General features: G+C 36.0%; 1 protein-coding gene across 1 annotated transcript in view; it reads left to right on the top strand.

The window, feature by feature from the left end:
- ANKRD31 (ankyrin repeat domain 31) overlaps nucleotides 1-19939 on the top strand; it is a 58452-nt gene that overhangs the window by 24756 nt on the left and 13757 nt on the right. The window contains 11 exon segments of the mRNA XM_065740127.1: nucleotides 46-190; nucleotides 1342-1403; nucleotides 2703-3159; nucleotides 3782-4024; nucleotides 7998-8132; nucleotides 9015-9157; nucleotides 11940-12096; nucleotides 12500-12606; nucleotides 13317-13398; nucleotides 15554-15650; nucleotides 18603-19590. Coding sequence (XP_065596199.1) covers nucleotides 46-190; nucleotides 1342-1403; nucleotides 2703-3159; nucleotides 3782-4024; nucleotides 7998-8132; nucleotides 9015-9157; nucleotides 11940-12096; nucleotides 12500-12606; nucleotides 13317-13398; nucleotides 15554-15650; nucleotides 18603-19590 — 2616 coding nt within the window.

Below are 19939 nucleotides of genomic sequence, written 5' to 3'. Positions count from 1 at the left end.
TAGGAAAAGCTGAGAAAAGAGAATCTGAAAATTTTGTTTTTCTAGTTAGCAGCATTATTACTCCTTTATGGAGCTGATGCCTTATTAAAAAATGAGATGGGAAGGAGTGCATTAGGTGAAGCATCTGACCCATATATGAGGAGACTGTTTAAACATCATCTAGCAAGATCTGGAAGACATTCAGTATCAGGTAGGAGAGAATCATTATTAAATGGAGGAGTTCCAAATATCTGTTGCACAGTATTTCCTTAAGTATAACTAGTAATTTCATGAGCTTTGCTGTCTGATATTCTAGTGAGCACTTCTTACTCAGCATGATTGCTGTATGTTTGCAAAGTATTAAAAGACAGCGGTGTTCTTTTTCTTGGACTAGAGCTATTTTCATATTGAAATAAAGATGATCACAAGGTGTATTTGGGTTAGAACTTGTCCTGATCAGTGTTCAATAGCTGTGCCATTGTGCTTGATTTGGGACCAAGATTGGAAGAACTGGAAGTGGATCGCTGGAGGTGGTCTTAATGATAGGGTTAACATTTGGTAGGTGAGATTCCTGGAAGTGCTGGAAAAAGAGCTGTCATTCTGGGAAATGCCTGTTTAATTTATTCTGGTTCCAGCATGGGTTGTTGGACAAACCTTAGGGCTGGGAGTAGCATGTGTATTGAAGTAAAAATAGCACAAGTGTAACGAACAGGGCTTTTGTACAGTGTTCTGTGACCAGTATAGTTTCAAGAATGCATTGCATGGATTTGTAAAGTATGTTAATACTGTAGTAAAAACTTGGTAGCCTGTGTATTACTTACATATCAATTTATGTAGCTGGAAAGCTAAAACATGCCAGCAAGGTACTGAAATTGGTAACGGGAATTATCTCTCTGTATTTTCACACTGAAGTCTTCTCTGTAGCTATTCCATTCCTTTCTCTGCCCAAGTTGTACAAGAAAAAGCATAATTGTCCCAGTGTTACTGGCTTCAGTAGTCTCTTGGGATAAGAGAAGCCTACTGTAAGTCAGGGAAATGCAGTAGCTCCTCTAAGTTTCAAAAGTAATTACTCAAGTCGTTAACCTTCAGAAAAATTTGTAAACGTGATGCTGTACTTTACTCCATCATGTCATGGTTTGTACAAAATCCCTTCAGCAATGAAGATCATACCCAAAGGTTTTAATTAGCAATATATATATGTATTGGAGATCCTAATAGAATGCCTGTAGGTCATTTATTTTTCTATATAGCTAAATGTGGTAGATACTGTTACAAGGTCACAGACACAAGATGCAATGTATACAAAACAAAGAATTATAGCCCCTTCTCATTAGTGGTTTTCTTGTCTTAATTTCATTTCAGGTGGAGATGTTGAAGAGAATACATTAAGTGCTCAAAGCACAGAGGATACGAACCTGCACCAGGTACATCTTTCCAAAGAATCCCTTTGTTAATTTGTACTGTACTGTGATGAGCTTCTAGCAGTCTTAAGTAAACTAGAGCAGACAACTGCTTATGAAATGTGTTTCAAAACCAGCAAATAATGTATCAGTTGTTATGTATCCACCAGAGACTGAAGCAGAATGACATTCAACATTATGTCAAAGTTTGACAAATAGTTGCTGATTCCTGAGGGTAATAATGGTAAACTGCAGTTTTGTAAACATGCATGACAGAGGCAGTCAGCTTTCTGTCATGCACAGTGGGTCTTACTGAGTTTTTACAGGTGCTACAGAGGTAGTTTACAACAAATGTGGTATGTTGGTGCCCCTCTGTACTTGCAGAAAGCTGACTAAAACAGCAGAAAGTTGCGTGTTGCTCAGTACTTGTTGCCTGGCTGGGTAGTGCTTAGATAGCTTTGTCTTCAATCTGTGCAGTAATTTGTTTATATTGGGTTTCAGTAGGGAAGAGTTAGAGAACCTCTGCCTTTGTAAGGTTTGCAGGTAGCACAACTGAACATGAAAATACTGAAGCACCAAAGGGAATATTTGCTAAACATGAAAAAAGCAGAATAATGGATTACCAAAAGATACAGTTCTTCAGGGTTTTGAAGCCAGAAAACTGAATGGAAAAACAAAACAACAACAAAAAAAACACAAAGAATAGGCATTCAAAAAAGATAAATACCTGTTATTGATATTGCAGAGGCTACAGCCAGGAGAAAAATAATCAAAAGTAATTTCAATCAGAAGTACTAAACACCAGAAGTATTTATCTTCTTTTTGTCTATCTACGTAGCAGGAAATGAATACAGGAAAACTTAACTCCCTGCTGTAGGTCATCACTGTTGTTGTTTCTAGTTGTAATTGTTCTATTCCAGTTGGTCTGTGAAAGTTGATCTTAGTAAATCAGATAGAATTGCAATAGAAAAACTACTGAAGAAAAGGACAGAAAAGATGGAAGCTCGGCAAATTCTGTTGCTATAGTAGGAGATGATGTTGTTCCACATCATTGGTTCTGGATAAAAAGTGTCTGTACAGCTTTCTGAGACTGTTGGGTTAACAGAACTTGACTCGTATTTGTTACTTGCCTTGACTTCCTCTCAAAAAGGCTGATCACTGAGTAACAGTAACGATATGATAGTCAGGAATCTAAATACTGATGTGAGAATACCTTCAGAGCAAATAATTTCTTTGCCAGATCAAGTTGAATCTGTTCTGAATAGAAACAAAATTAGTAGAGCAACTCTGTTTTTATAATTTTCTTTGGGTTTGTTTTAACAGGTTTCCTTACAAACAGATGAGTCAGAACTAGCTTGTGCAAATCTTACTGATTTAGGAAGGGCAGACCTATTGCAACAGACTATTGAAAATGAGATGCAAAGCACTTTCACTAATATATTGGATGGTGGAACCAGCTGCACAGAATGCACTCTTAATATAAATACAGAAACACTCCTGGTGTGGGAGCCTTTAGCAACTACTAGTGAAGCTAGTTCTTCTGGAAGTCCTAATTCTGCTGATGGTGCACTGAACACCAGTGAGCAAAAGGCTCAGCAACCAGAGGCAGGAGGGAGAATCCTGCTTTATGCAGAAGAAAGCACTGAAAGATGTCACGTGAAGGAAGCTAAAAATGTTCATAGTTTAGAGATTTTTTTTAGAGATATACAAATACATGACAAGAAAGTAGATCAAATTAAACGGAAGAGACAAGTTCTTAAGGACACCAACTCAAAATCAGGTTTGTATTTTGATATTTATACAGAGAAGAAGTCTCCATATTTATTTCAGAATGCGTAAAATACACAGAAAGAAACCACTCAGAAATCAGGTGCTATGATTTATTTCAAAATAGTCATTTCATCAATTGGTTGTAAGCATTGTATGTAAATATTTAAAGCCAAAAAACAGCAGCATTAACTCTCCAGAGCATGTTTATTGCCATAAATAGCAAAAACATGGAATATGATCTGATAAAATCTACTATGCCAGTTTAATTATTTAGTCATTTTTGTTTTATATTTTAGTCTATTTTAGATTTAAATCCCCATTGTGTTTTCAAAATATGACCACAATGTTTGCTAATTAGAATAAAATTCATAAGCACCTTAATTTTTTTTAGCAACATAAATCTGTAAAAGCCTTATTTTCTCAAAAGAATCTTTGAACTGGATTTAATCTCATTACGTTAGCATACAGTGAAGAGTGAGTACAGTATTATGTTAGAGTATCCATAGCTTGTTAGTTGGTAAAGAGTTAAGTGATGTTAAAATCCAAATTACTACCTAGTCCAGGACAAACTACCTCTGCAGTAACCTATTCAATTTTTGAAAATATGTCAAATTCTTTTTTTGAACTGACAGATAAAGGAAGATTTTCTGAAATGGGCGGTACAGAAGGCACAGAAAAGAATGAAGAAGGAAGTGGAAAGTGCAATATGCTCTTGCAATTCACTGAAGTAGAAGTCCAAACCAAAAGATTAAGGATAGACCCACAGGAGGCAAGACAAAAGACAAACTTGCGTTCCAGTATAAGGAAAAACAAGCTTTCATCTGCTCGTTCGAAGTTCAGTCAAGCGTCAGCACAGCAAACATCTAAGAAACCAGGTAAAAAGTTATTTTGTAAAAACAGTGTTGTTTTTATTTCCGAACATATGGGAAGAAAACCTCTTGTAATACAGGAGGGAAAGCATGGGGAAGTATGAATAGCATACTCAACAAACAATCTAGTTATTTCCAAATACTTGAAATATTGCTAGAACTTACTCATTTTTACAAAAAATATATTCTTTCTCTGTTCTGTCTGTTGTATTCATCAGTCTTTTTTTAGTGTGTTAACTGAGAGGATGCAAAGTCATAACTAAGATTTTTAAATAAGACTAAATTAAACCCTAATTAACTAAGTCACTTAGCTGAGAGCTAAAGATAACACTACGTTGGTCTTCCATGAAGTAATTCATGTATCAGAGATCAATTAAAAATTAGCTTTCTGTGGATTTGGCATGTTATATGCATTTCTATTTATTACTTCTCTTTTGGTCTTTTCTGTCAAGAGCTGCCTGCTTTCGATGCCTTTGGTCTGGATGCTGACTATACTTAATACGTTGAATTAAGGACTCACCAGCCAATCTCTGCAATGTCTTTTATCCCTCTTCACATCATGACAAAAATTAACCAGTTAACTATGCTGATCTTTTTACATTAGTAGTCACAGGCTTCTTGTTTTCTTTTGTTCTGAGTTGTACAGAATACTATTTCCTCTTTCTGTCTCGGATGGTTACTAATTTTCAGTCCTTCTCAAGTTCCTGTTGTCTTGAGTTTCTGGAATAAGTTTCTGTATTTCTGTGGAAGTAGAAGAGTGGATGGAAAGAAGCAGGTGCTTCTTGTTGCTTGTTGTTTTCCAGTATTTGGCAGTTTCAGTACATAGCTTTCCTATTTCTAGGTTGCTTCCTTCTCTTGTATGAATCCCTTTTTATATCATTCTTGGAAGAAAACATTGCACGTTTGATGTATGTCACTATCTGATATTAATTACTGCAAGAATAAATATTGAACATAGAAATCATTTGTTTCCTTATAAATGTTATTTTCTGCATCTCTTATGGTTTTGCTCATTACTAGTAGTGGGTAAGTGGGATGTTTTTTCCTTTACATTCTTTACTTGCTAGACAAGAGTCTTACATCCTGATCTTCTCTGGAATATTATTTCATGGATAACTTTCTTTCCCCAAGGGAGATTCTACAGACAGTATTTTTTTTTTTCAGCTAAAATTTAATTATTTCCTTCATTATAGAAGAATGTTACTGTTTGAGAGATTATGGGAGAAAGTATAGCCTTTTTTATAGCTGAAGGCTATAAAAAATTAATTATTAATAATAGCTTTGGAGACTGGCATTCTGATTGCAGCAAGAAAAAAAAGAAAGAAAGATGGGATAATGTTTTATAGCTTGCAGATTTTTCAGATATTTTTGCCTTTAACTGGCTTTTGTATCCTGTCTGATTGTTCAGCGCCCCAGTGACTTTCCTTTTGTTATTCCATTCTGGAACAAAAATCTCCTGTTCCTAGATGACCACATGCACAGTGCTTCTTCAGCCTTATCAGTCACCTGTTAGGCTCTTGGCATTCCTGTTCTGTTTACCCCAAATGAAAGCACAAACAGCTCGCTTTACTCATAGTTTGGTCTGTGGAAAGAATTACTTATAGACCAGTAGTGAAGTGTTCAAATGCCTATTTAAAAAAGTTGTTAAAATATTCCAGCCTACTCAAGCCTTACTGTTGGCTACTCTAGCCTCTCCACCTTTTCTTTGCACGTTCAGTCCCTGGATTATGTGTCTGCCAAGGTCCTAATCTTTCCTGGCAGTGTACTTCATGGAGATCTTTGATTCACATACCAGTGTCCCATTATGCTATTTCAAATGTTTCCTAGCAAGCATGAAGAGTAGTATCATGCATGGCAACTTAACTGGAAAACTTTGCAAATATTTCTGTTCACTTTCAGCCTATATTACTAAGGGTTGTTAGCTTAATGGGCTGCTGTGCACCTTTTTTCTCTCCCATTTCTCTGAAAAGAGCCCTTAGGACACTGTCTCACAAATAAGAGGGGGCAGGGGGGAAGAAGAACCAGAAAGTGAATGATTACTGTAGGAGTTCATACCCAGAAGCTTTTAAATAAAATACAGTATGTTATCTTACAGAACAGTAGGTCTCACGCTGCTGGAGAAATATTTCAATATTGAGTCCCTTCTGACTACTTTTGAATCAGTTTTCATTTGAATAAGTAAGTTTTTAGTTCCTTTGGTTGCCAATACCGTGTGGGCCGAGTACACCCATGCAAAATTGGATGCACAAATGCTTTCTGATAGATTATAATAGCTGAAGTGGAGCTCTGTGCTGTCATGGTCTGACTGCAAAAGAACCTGTTTTAGCTGATTTAAAGTTAGTATGGATACATTCTCACTACATGCCTGTCTTATATAGTTGCAGTACATCTTTCTTGTGCTTTCAAGCAGTCCTGGATGACAGGCTCACTAGTTTAGCTTAAATAAAATCTTGGGAAAATAGATTTTCTGGAAGACAGGAAGAACCTAAAACAAGGCAGCTGTCAAGTCATGGAAGATATTTGATAGTACTAATAACTGGAAATGTTTGAGAAGACAGCTTGTCTAAAGAGGAAACATTTGGTATGCAGGAACTAATTGTTCATATGAATAATTAAAAAAACATGGCTGAAGTATTTTACTCTTTCATTTTTTTTAATAAATTCCATATTTTTAAGAAGTCAGGAAAAGAAACAAGTGATTTCTGTTTTTTTGTTTGTTTGTTTGTTTTTTTAATATAATGGCACAGTATTAAATCATTGAGAATGAGTGTAAAAAAGAAGTTAAAATGCATTGTAGAGCTTTTGAAGTTTTATACACACTGTGACACAGACATACAAGTCTATTTGGTAGCAGTTTGTAGGATAAGGTCATTCTTACTTTATATGCAGAATTAATACCTTTTAGATCTGTTCTTTTTTCTTTTCACCTCTTCCTGTTTTCTGTCTGTTGACTTGAAACCTGGGAATTAAAATCTATTTCACAGTCATAGATAGTTTAAAGTGGATATTGTTTGTTTTGTGAATCAGTAAGAGAAGGATTAAAAAAAGTTATTTACATTCATGAGCCAAGTACTTCACAAGTTTAATTAAAAGGCAGTTCAGCTATGCCACTTGATGTTAGTCAAGGATTTGTAATCAGTCCACAAGATTTTGTCACACCACAGCTGTAAAAATACCTGCCACAGAAATCTCTGTCCTCTCTGTTACAGAATCCAGAATGAAAAGTGATAATGGTTGTCTTTGCTTTCTTAAGTACCTTTTCCCATATATTTTATATATTTGGCAAGCACAAATGATAAATTATAAGAAATTTGTGGAGAAATGCAACATACTTCCTACCTCTGTATAGTATAAAACTCTTCAACCTCGTCACCTTCCCTGTTCTTCTGTAATCATCAAATTATAAAATGGCTTGAGTTGCAAAGTACCATAAAACCATTCAGTTCCAACCCTCATGCTATGGGCAGGGTTGCAAACCACTAGGTCATTCTGCCTGGGGCAAATCCAGCCTGGCCTTCAGTACCTCCAAGGCAGACTGACGTCTTAGCTTCACACAGTAAAGATTTTCTGCCTAACATTTGATCCGCATCTGCCCTCTTTTAGTTTAAAACTGTTCCCCCTTCTCCTATCAATAATCCATTATACTCTTCTTAAGTCATTTAGATATGAACTGTAAGTGTTTTGGCACAGAGATTGTTATCCACGCTGTTTTGCAGATCTTTTCTAAACTTTTGATGTAGTTAATAATACTGAATAATTAAGGCCATGGTATTGCACAAGTTTACACTAATTCAAATAAATTAGGAAGCTTAATTCCTTGTTTATAAAGATGTATCATTTTGCTAATGAACATCCAGTATGCGTTTTAAAATATTTCTTGTCTACCAAAAAGGACGATATAATTTTATGTGTAGATAATGCAAAATAATGTATGTAATGTACAATAAAGGAGGAATTAATGTTACATATAATACAACAGTTAAGACAAAGAAGAGAATGAAGAAAAATGCAAATGGAGAGACTAAGCTGCATGTTGCTGCCAGGAGGGGAAATTTGTCTTTGGTGAAAACTCTCATATCATCTGGAATTCCTGTAAATGAACAAGACAATGCAGGTTTGAAGATTGCTTTCTTATACATTTGTTCTAGATGTAATTTAATATCATTTATAGTCCATACGGCCTTATGTAGTTTGTATAATTTTAATATAATTTTGGAATCTTGATTTATTTTTGTGACTCTTGAAACTGTTCAACCACAGTGCTGTAGAAAATAGCTTCTCTTTATCATTGTTATATATTTGTTAAATAAATACAGTTGATTCGTGGTTTTTTTCTGCTTTTTTTCTCATATTTTTTTCAAATAGTTCTGTAACACTATTTCAAATAACATGTAGGAATTACATACACTATGGTTCTCAGTACAGTAAGAATGATTTTATAACTGCACATGAGTGTTTATATATGTAAGGCATACATGCCTGCACACATTCCTTATGTACAGCATTTATATGAAACCCTTATATTGTTGCTATCTGTGAGACCTACATCCATTATTAAATGTCACTGAAATTGACCAGTTGCCATGAAAGATCAGAGGGAATCGATACATATGTACATGAATATTTATGTTTGCATGAAACATAGTCACATGTATCTTATATTTCCTTGGGAACAGTTCTAATAATCATTTGCTTAAATTCTTTCTACTCTGTTTTTAACTGCTTGCTTATTTGTTTCTCATTATCTTTAAAAGTGTAATAGAAGAGTACAAAATGTCTTTCTGGTTGATATTGGATACATTTTCCTCTAAGATAAGCTGAATGAAAGCTGAATGGAAAATAATTTATCTTAGTAATTTATGATGATTCTGTTTAAGACTAGTATTAAAGGCTAGGAATCCAAAGTTCATTTCACAGAAAATACCAAAATGTGTATTTGCTAGTTAATGGTTTCTGTGGATGGTTTCAAATCAGATGCATATTGTACTTTTTTTAGGTTGGACAGCAATTCATGAAGCTTGTGCTGGTGGATTTACTGAAGTGATCTCAGAATTACTGAAAGCTGGTGCTGATGTTAACAGCAGGGGTCTGGATGGTATTTTGCCAATACATGATGCTGTTAGTATCAATTCTTTGGAGGTATGTTTTTTCTTATAAGTTATGTTACCTAATTTCCAGTACTGGGCCAACAAAGTGAAATAGTTTTAATCTGAAAAGTCTAAAGTTCCTAGAGCAATTTTAGTGTATACACATTTAGGAAGTAAATCAACATTCTTTGAGTCAGTGAAAATAATAAGAATTTTTTTTCAGTAGTGACAATTAATACTGTACAGTTAATTGACATTTTCAGTCCAGTGTGTAAATCAGAAAAGTTCAGGAGCACCCAGTATTTCTCTCCCACATATTGGACCTTTTAAAAATAATATTGAAACACTGAGCATTCTAAATTTGAGATCTAAAGAGGTGTTGTGAGTTAATAATCCTATTAAGGTAAACTAAAGCAAACAAGTTTTAAGTCTCAAAACATGATTTTTAAAAGAAAATTGTAATATTTAAAGACATGGAATAGTTTTTTTTCCTAAATTTTCAAAATGTTTCCCTGATGTGGCAAAAAAATCAGCGATTAATTCTGGTACATACACATTCTGTGTTTGTTTGTTTTTAAAGAGACTATTAATCAGAAAAATTTTGTTAAGCTTTCATGAATACACCTCCCATTGAAACCTATAGGAGTTGAACAGGTGTATCAGAAGACAAAATTCTATCTGAGAAAATGGAATTTTTATAGGCAAATAAAAGAGGAAAAGCTTTTCCAGTTAATGAAAAAATGGTTGATTTCTAAACAAAAGACTTTTGATTTTTTTTTCCATTTGTATGTCTGAAATGAGTTGAAGTATCACAGAGGCCAATGAAAATATCAGATTTGACATTTTAAAATATTTTGTTCTATTTTTTACCTTTTGTAAATTTTTTTTCTGAACCATTATTATTTTCTTTATTCCCATTTAAAAATATTTTCATTTACTGTTAACAAGATTCAACTTGACTAAACTGTATTTTATGAGTATAGGAGAGAAGCTGAGTTCAGTTAACAAAGGAAATGATACATTTCTAAGTGCTTAACATTGCATGCCTTTAACAGCAGTCACCAGCCAGACTTCAGCATGGCGCTTTTTGGTGATTATGCATAAAACTAGCTTAGGGAGCTGAACAAATGGAGAAGTAGTCCTCTAAAAACAAGATTTTATCTAGAGCAGGCTGCTGAGCCTGTTTAAGAACTGTGCCAGTGGAAGAGAAGGAGTAGACCACGGTGCTTATCATGGGTAGTAGAGGCTTCACAAAATCAGAGAACTGTAGGGGTTGGAAGGGATCTCCAGAGATCATCGAGTCCAACTCCCTGCCAAAGCAGCTCCCTAGCCCAGGTTGCACAGGTAGGCGTCCAGGTGGGTCTTGAATGCCTCCAGAGAAGGAGACTCCACCACCTCTCTGTGCAGCTGTGCCAGTGCTCCATCACTGCACTGTGAAGAAGTTCCCACTGTGCATTCCATTTGCATTCCATTTGTGCAGAACTTCCTATGCTTCAGTTTGTGGCTATTTCCCCTCATCCTATCACTACACAACACTGAAAAGAGTCCAGCCTTATCCGTTTGCCTCCCACACCTTAGATATTTATAGAAATGGATCAGATCCCCTTTTAGTTGTCTTTTCTCAAAGCTGAACAGACTCAGCTTATCCTTTTCTCATAAGAGAGATGCTCCAGGCCCCTTACCATCTTTGTAGCCCTCTGCTGGACTCTTTCCAGGAGATCCCTCTCTTTTTTTTGTACTGGGGAGCCCAGAACGGGACACAGTGCTTCAAGTGAGGCCTTAACACAACTGTAGCATGGATAGGTAACTGTGGAAATGGGACCATTAGGATTGCCCCACACAGGAATTCCTCACACCATAGACTTGGGGTTTATAACATGCATGTTTAAAAAAACTTAGTCATGAAAGATGCTTTGAATCCATGCAGAATTGGTGAAATAAATACAGTCCTCAAGAAGTCTGCCTTTTATTTGAATGGCACAGGAAGTCTGAAGGAACTGAATATAAGCAGATGATGCCTGGCTGACTCCAACTTTTCCTGTCAAAAGAGCTGATTTTTAATGCCATTTATCTTTTCTGTGGGGCAAGATAAAATAAAGGAAGTGATTTCACAGTGTTAGAACCTTACACTTGACAACATGTAAACTATTATTCAGTATTTGTAGGGGGAAACCAGTGGAGAAGGTTCTGTCTCTACTCTAGAAAAAGCACAACAGATTTTGAACTTCCATATTATTTCTGCTGTTTAACAATAAGAAAATTAGAAATGCTACATATGAAAAATTGTGCACATGGAAATTTTTTAGCATCCAAGCTCTGCCTCCCAGATGCGTTCTTATGATCTAAATTTTAAAGGGTATATGATTCCGTCAGTACTAGAAATCTCTTTTCCACATCTTAAAATTACACGTGCAGACAAATGATTTTAATTTTGGAAATAAAGAAACCCCAAACGTTACTGTGCATAATTGAAGAATAAAGCCACTATTAAATATCCAGAGGAAACAACCCACTTCTTTTCTGCACTTCATTCATAATTCGCCAGTTGTTTTTTTTTTAAATTTAAATCCGTGATGTTTTGTAACTGCTGTATGTAGTACTATCATAGGTAAAGGAGGTTTAACAAACAAGTCGTAAATTGTATGTGTATTCTAAAGAAATATTAGAAATATAAGAGCAAATCATGCTTATTTATTTAGTTGAGACTTCAAGTGTGACAGGTTTATTTGTACCTTTGTTATTTGTGATTTATGATAAATAGTATTTATCATTTATAAGTCATATCCTATTTCCTTATTAAGAGTAACCACAGTACAAATAACAATATGTAATAGGCAGCCAGGATTCTACTACAGCATGGAGCAAATCCTTGTGAGAAGAATGATTCTGGGGAAAGTGCTATGGATGGAGCTCGTGATGATGAAATGAAAGATCTGCTCATGTCTTACTGTTCTGTTGGATATGGACACATTGAAACTAGTGATGTTACAGGCATGTTGGCTTTTAATATAAATAAGATTACACTGTAATCTCAATGTGAAACTACACATTAGAATGCAATATACAGGGCTGCATATTTTCTGGCACAGATACTATCAACTGATAATTATTCATATATTTTTAGAAAATAGGATACATAAGGGTTCTTTTTTTCCTGAAAATGTGAGGAATAAGGGCTTATTTCACTCTTAAAATTTTTGCTATCATCTATAATTGTAGCTTTTAAGACTCTTTCCTTATACTGCTTAAATTTGATCTCATTTGCATATGCAAGATGTTTTTATTGTAGTCTGCTGTGGTCTACTATTGCATTTCTGTAACCTGTACTAGTTTGTCTTAACAAATTGTGGTTCTGCAATTACATTTATTATATTTATTATATTTATTTTCTTAGTTGTGGAGTGCAATAGTTGTATGTCAGGAAGACGATGCGTGACTTGTCTTAACTGTTGTGAAAATGGTGGTATGTCTTTGGAGCCCCAGAGTGAGAAATACGATGTGGTGAGTATAGAACAGTTTTGCAGTACTGCTCCATAGTGTGCTACTGTATAGTGTTCTTTACTGACGTAATAACATAAAACTATCATCAAAATAATTAACCCTTTAGAATCTATGTAAATAGCATCATGATCAGTAAACTGTGGATTACAGCATGTGAAAAAATTGTGGATTGTCACTTTCTTCTGATCATGATTCCAATGTATTCATACATTTTGTGCAAATAATAGGCAACACGTAAACATTTTTATAAGTGTATAATGTTTTTTCTTCATAATGAAGACTTTTAGAAATTGTGTACTCTTACTTTAAAATACCCACAAAGATTTTTGAATACTTTGTATGTTTAGGAGAGCTCGCACTGAAACTTTTCAGCAGTTCCAAAAACTTTTTAGAGACTGCGTGTAAGTTGTCCAGGTGTTACTGTGTTGGTGAGATTCATTATCTGCTTGTGCTGAATTCAGAGGTGGGACTCTGAACTAGACTAGTCTGAATGACTGGGAAAACCCTGGTTGTGACATCCCCTTACAGAGCACAGCTTTGACATTATTTATATCATACCAGTGACCTCACGGCCTACACACAGTAGCTGCTTCCTCTCTGGAATGATTTGAGTCCTCTGTTATTTAGGCTGCAGTCCGTGCATCATGAGCAGTGTGTTATGTAGTGCATTTGACCATACTTCTTGCTATAATTTCTGTATTTGTTAACAGAAGTCTGTTGCTGCCATACAAGATCTTGAAAAGAAGCAGAAGGAACTGTTACTACTTGAACTGAGAACTTCTGAAGATGCAGGTAGGTGTTAATTCTAGTTGTTTCAATAATCTTTTTGTAATTATCTAATATTGCCATTTTAGAAATAGTTTTACTGTTTGGATAAATCCTTCAGAAATTACAACTTGCGAGTAAGATTTTAATAGTAGTTTCCATATGGCTGTACTTCCTAAAATACTTCTAGTTTACATAAGAATGAAAAACTGAAAGCATGCTGCAAGAGGCACAGAAATATGTTGTTTCAAATCAACCTAATAGTATAAAAAAAGATTACCAAATAAAAAACACACACTCTTGGCAGCATTCTTCAGTGATAAGTACATGAAAATCTTCTAGAGCCCCTCCATGATCACGAACAGTTATGTTTGCATTTAAAGCAATGGTTATATTATTTTCATTCTATTGTGGCTACATTTTCAGGAGCCTAAAATAATTTTCGAGGGGAAAACAAGAAATCTTAAACAGAAGGTGTTGTTGCTGACGGACAGTTTCAGAAATGCTGATGCCTGGATATGTAATTTGACTTGGCCTTATTGAATCTCTGTTCAGATTAATCTCAAGAGACTACTAAGTGACACTGACTTCCTAGATCATGAGGCTGTGGCTTTTCAAGTGGCAGAGCTTGCTGCCAGAAGGCCTTTGATCAGTGTCTCTCTCCCAGACAGCTATGAAGAACTTAGTGTACTTTTGAGCAGCTCATACCCTTGAAAGACTTCTGCTCCAGAGCAGCAAGGAAGCTTGTTTTCTTTCATTTCTTTCCCTGAAAATAGCATGAAGTTTTCAAATTATATTTAAAGGGATCTATTTGTCCCTTCAAAAATAAATGTGAAATATGGAATTATTCTGTCTTATAGCTTCCAAGTCAAAGGCATGAAGTTTGAACTGTTAATTAAAATTATATTTGCTTGAAAAGTGTTCGTCAAACAGACATATGCTAGGCAGGATCCTGTATGCATGATAAAGCTTTCTGTGTAATAAGGTGAAACAGATCCGTAAAATTTAGTGAATGAGGAAAATAAGGAGTATCAGACTTTCTGGTTAGGGATGTGTGTGTGATGGACCTGGTGATCTGTTACCACTTCTAACTAAAGTGTTAATCATCTAGCTACTTAAATGAAATCGTAATGACTGCTTGTGAAAAAGCACAAGTCTGAACAAGAATATGTCAATATATTGACAGACTGACAGTCAGGAATTAGGTGCTTTTATGCAATACAATCTGCTCTAAATAATAGATTCAAATTTTCTGTTAAACTATGTTAAACTTGCTGAGGGTGGTGAGGCATTGGCACAGGCTGCCCAAAGAGAGTGTGGATGCCCTGTCCGTGGAGGCATTCAACACCAGGTTGAACGGGGCCTTAGGCAGCAACCCAACAACCTGGATGGCAACTCTGCCCCTGGGATGGGGGTTGGAATGGATGGTCTTTAATATCTCTTCCAAAAGAAACCATTCTGTGACTCTGTGATAAATAAAAGTAGTATTTTAATATCTTTCAAATTTAATAAATAATAAATACTGGTAGGTCCTATGAAATAGGTTATTGGAAACATAAATACATTTTTTAGTCATATAACTACCCATTTTCCATAATGAAATCTCATCTCTCCTGTTTTATACTTTCAGAGATTTTAGGTTTCATGTATTATTCCAGTGGTATCTGCTCACTGTGACTTATGAACTCTTCATTATGATATATGTCTAAGAAAAGTGAGCAGCCAGAGAAGAATTTTTAACTGCCTCTCCTATTACAGAAAGAAATCATAAATTTTTATTCACTATATTTAATGTTATTCTATAATACATGTTTAGATGTGTAAGAGCAAAGCCTGTATGCTTTTTGCATAAAGTTTCACTGCTTCTCAGCCATGGTACAGTTCTTTTAATCTGTTTTTAATCTATTTATCTGTTCCCTTTCTAGACTGGGCAGTGATACTTCAAACTTTACTGATACTTGGACTATTTAAATTTAGATTAAATGTGTACTTAATTCTTCCTGAGAATGATTTCTTTAAATGTGTTCTGTTTGTAAATAGCTTTTATTGTGCATGGCAGTATAATGCTGTAACAATATTTTTATACTTTTATATACTATTTTATATTAAATGTGTTATTGCTATAATTATTTTCTTCTAACTGTTGCCATCATCATTCTGATTACATCAAAATAATGGACAGACGTGTTTACCCGAGACCTGTCTCAGATAGAAGCTACTTTGAATAAAATGTTTGCTGAGCAGAAAGCAGAGAGGGATGCCCTTGCTAAAAAATACAGGTATGTAGAATACAAGGTTTTTATTTATAGGATTTTTGTAAAGCATTACTGATGGAGGTAATTAGGAGATCAATAACATTGCCATGAAAGCAGGAAGATCTCTTTTCATTCAGCCTTTGCTGCAGATAATACTCGCTTCTGTTATCTTCAGTAGGAGGAGAACTACACAGATTACATGAATTACTAGAAAATAATGTTTATGACAAGAGAAGTTAGGGCTCTAAACTGTTCTTGCGAACAAGCTGGAGGATGATTTAAAAAACAAAGACAAAACAATTTATATTTTCACAAGTTTAATCTGCCTTCTAATGCTAAGAAATAAAGTGTTCTAGGAAGACTGGTAGAATCATAGAATCACAGAATCATAGGGGTTGGAAGGGACCTCAAGTGATCATCGAGTCCAACCCCCCGGCCAAAGCAACCCCCCCTGCCAAAGCAACCAGGTTGCACAGGTAGGCGTCCAGGCGGGTCTTGAATATCTCCAGAGAAGGAGACTCCACACCCCCCTGTGCAGCTGTGCCAGTGCTCCGTCACCCTCACCGTAAAGAAGTTCTTGCGCACATTCGTGCAGAACCTCCTGTGCTGCAGTTTCTGTCCGTTCCCCCTTGTCCTGTTTCCACACGCTGCTGAAAAGAATCTGGCCTCACCACTTTGTCCCCCACACCTCAGATATTTATAAACCTGGATCAGGTCTCCTCTCAGTCTGGTATCTGGTAGATAATTTTGGGTATTGCAGATACCCTGTGCCTAATGCAACAGCTGCCCATCTACTGTAATGAGCTGAATTCCAAATTATGTTGTATTTCCTTTTAATTATTTATATGATGTAAAGATACTTTTTAACAAAATAACATAAAATGTTTTGCCACACAAGACATGAATGACCAGACAATTATGTTTTTTATCATGTTTTTTTTAATTTTTCTGTTGCTCACTTAGATGGCACAGGAAGATGTATTACTTCTCAGTTTCCATATATTCCTTTGAAGATACTAAAATGTTTTCTCGCCTAGGAAAAATGAGGAGAAAAAAGCATCTTATTTGTATGTTGCTTTGCCCTTATATTTCTGGTCATATTTTTGCCTCTACTTCCTCTTCAGTTGCAGTTTCTGCTGTTTTTATACAGCAATAAAGCAACAAAATTTCACCAAAGAAAAGTTGCTAGAAAAATATCTGGAGTTTCAGTAGTGATCTCCAGGATTCTGTAGTTGTGAAGGCTTAGTAATATTAGTGATTGATAATAAGCTGATACGTTGATCATATAATGGATTATAAACAAGATTACAAGCACTATCATAGTATTGGATATTAATACAGTCACACTGTTCATAAGTTCATAAGTTCATAAGTTCATAAGGTTGGAAAGGACCTATAAGATCATCTAGTCCAACCATCCTCCTATCACTATCTCTACCCAACTACTAAATTAAGTCCTTAAGCACCTCATCTAAACGCTTCTTGAACAGCGCTAGGGATGGTGCCTCAACCACCTCCCTAGGCAGGCCATTCCAGTGCCTGACCACTCTTTCAGAAAAGAAATGCTTCCTGAGGTCTAATCTAAATCTTCCCTGGCGCAACTTGTGGCCATTCCCTCTCGTCCTGTCATTACTTATCAGGGAGAAGAGGCCTAGCCCCTCCTCACCACAACCCCCCTTCAGGAAGTGGTAGAGTGCTATAAGGTCACCTCTGAGCCTCCTCTTCTCCAGACTAAACAATCCCAGCTCCCTCAGCCGCTCCTCATAAGACTTGTGCTCCAGGCCCCTCACCAGTTTTGTTGCCCTTCTCTGAACACGCTCCAGGGCCTCAATGTCCTTCTTGTAGTGAGGGGCCCAAAACTGAACACAGTACTCGAGGTGGGGCCGCACCAGAGCTGAGTACAGGGGGATGATCACCTCCCTGCTCCTGCTGGCTACACTATTTCTAATACAGGCCAGGATGCTGTTGGCCTTCTTAGCCACCTGGGCACACTGCCGGCTCATGTTGAGCCGAGCATCAACCAACACCCCCAGGTCCTTTTCCTCTCTACATTCTTCAAGCCATTCTGCCCCAAGCCTATAGCATTGCATGGGGTAATTAAGCTGTAATTTAGCTGTTCATGTTCTATACCAACTAGTCTTACTGTACCTCTGTCTTGATCTCCTCTTTCTCTTCCCACTGAGGGATAATACTACTTGCATGGTGTCTGTGCCATGGATGAAGTATAAAGCAAACTTTGCTGCTGTTCCTTTTCCCACACCTTGCGATACTCCTCTGTCTTAGTTGTCAGAGTAGTGGTGCAGTCAATTGCCCAATGAGGTGAGATAAGGAAAGAGAAGGGGATCATACTGGTGTTTTTCCTGCCAAAGTGGTGAAAATAAAGAATTCCCATTTCAGCAGGAGGTGAAATCCCTGGAAAGAAATCTTAAATGGGGGACCAGTTCAACCAAGAAGCAGGACCTGATGAAAAGAGATTCCCAGGCTAGCATATAACATTCTAAACTGCTCTGCCCCCTTGTCTGAATAGTTATGATAGTATTATTACAGTTTTGATTTTCATTGAACATTTTGTGGTGAAAGACCATAAAAATATCAGATAGTAACTTCAATAATTCGTTCTGAGCTCATTGTAAAAAAAAAGTCAAAATTTGAGCTGCAGTGATTTGCAATGATAAAAGACTGACTAGTGGTAATACAAACCTGTTGAGTTAGAGATGGTATAAGGTTTTTACTGCAGTTTTGATGCTTTGCATCTTACTTTTGTCAGGATTCTGCAGTTTGTTGTGCATAAAGCCTTGCATTTGAACAATAAATAATGTATTATCAACTTTAGATATAATAAAAAAGCTTTGTTCAGATCTTAGAGTTTCATAACATTTTTTGAAACATACCCTTGTTTTTAGTGAGTTAAAGTGTTTCTGTTTTATGTTCACAGTAACTCTGGAGTCTTTATTATTACTTTTACATTTTCTGCAGAGCTTCAGCAGAATCTTTTAAAAAAGAACTGCGGAGGAGGGAACAAGAAGCTAACCTCTCTTTTAGGGAAAAGAATTTGTTGACTGTTGTCCAAAACCAGAAGAAATTACTCCAGAAAATAGAAAATTACAGAAAATCAAAGCAAGTGTTCAGACCATCAGATTCAGAGAAGCAGATAATGAATTCTGATGTTGTTGTAAATGCTATGGGGCTTGGTTCCAGCATGCCTAATGTAGAAGCACATTTCTGTTCAGAAAATAGATTTTCAGCTCAGAAATGCAGCCAATACCCAAACAACTACTTGGCTGATACAGGAGCAAATAAAGAAGCAGTTAGAAACGAAGTGGTTTCTGACAGTACTTCAGCATCTGAGAACTGGATAAGAAAATATTACTTCAATGACATGCCAACATTGCCAAATGTTAGAGAGTTAGTGGCATTGCCTTCAAAACCTGCTGCTTCCACTTCTCAAACCAAGTGTTCGCAGCAAAAAGACATTGATCACATAGCAGTTGGAGAGCAAGGAAACAAGTCGTCATATCGCACTTCAGTGACCAACACATTAAATATTTCCAGAGCCCAAAGCATTGTTGTCAGTAATAATGTTTGTCAGCCAGACAGTGACTGTCATCAGGTTCTTGCACATGAGGATATACACAGATATGCACATAAGAAGGAAGCATTCCAGCTGCACCAGCAAGTAGTGGCGTCAGAGTCTGCTGATAACTTCCCTAATCTGCCTCAAGAGTTCTTTCAGAGTTGTGGGAACTTGTCTACTGCAGACTCAATGGTGACAAATTTTACATCAAAAACAGATTATCCAGTAAACCTTAGTAAGAAATGTTTCCAGAAGTATAGTTACAAGGAATGTGAACGAAAACAAAGGAAGTATGTAAGAAAAAACACAAAAAGAAAACTTCAACTGATAGATCTTCTGGAAATGGGAAGGATTAAGCCAGGAGAAAATGTTTTGCAATTCACACTGAAGGTATTTTTTGAGATATAATAATGCTAACATTAGTGAATAATTGAGAGGGGAAAGAAACAACAAAAAACAAAAAAATGGGGAAACATCAGACTGTACTGTCAGTATTTAGTAGTGAAAAATGGTGTGTGTTAGTTACAGGTAATCTTTTATGAGTTTTTAAAGAAAAATGCTGTAGATAACATCTGCTAGCCCATAATAATAATACCCAAAATACTTTTTATGTAATGTTTAACTTTGCATTATCAGTTTCTTAGTGTTTCTTATTGCTAAAGTCAGAGTAGAATTGTTGGTTGGTCTGTGTTGTGTATTGCCTCAACTTCGAAGGAGGGGAATGTTCAGGTTTTTATGA

The sequence above is a fragment of the Cyrtonyx montezumae genome, unplaced genomic scaffold (assembly GCF_038088225.1).
Source record: "Cyrtonyx montezumae isolate F1298 unplaced genomic scaffold, pur_monq_1.0 scaffold_25, whole genome shotgun sequence".
NCBI lineage: Eukaryota > Metazoa > Chordata > Aves > Galliformes > Odontophoridae > Cyrtonyx > Cyrtonyx montezumae.
This window is presented reverse-complemented; position numbering and strand designations above follow the sequence as displayed.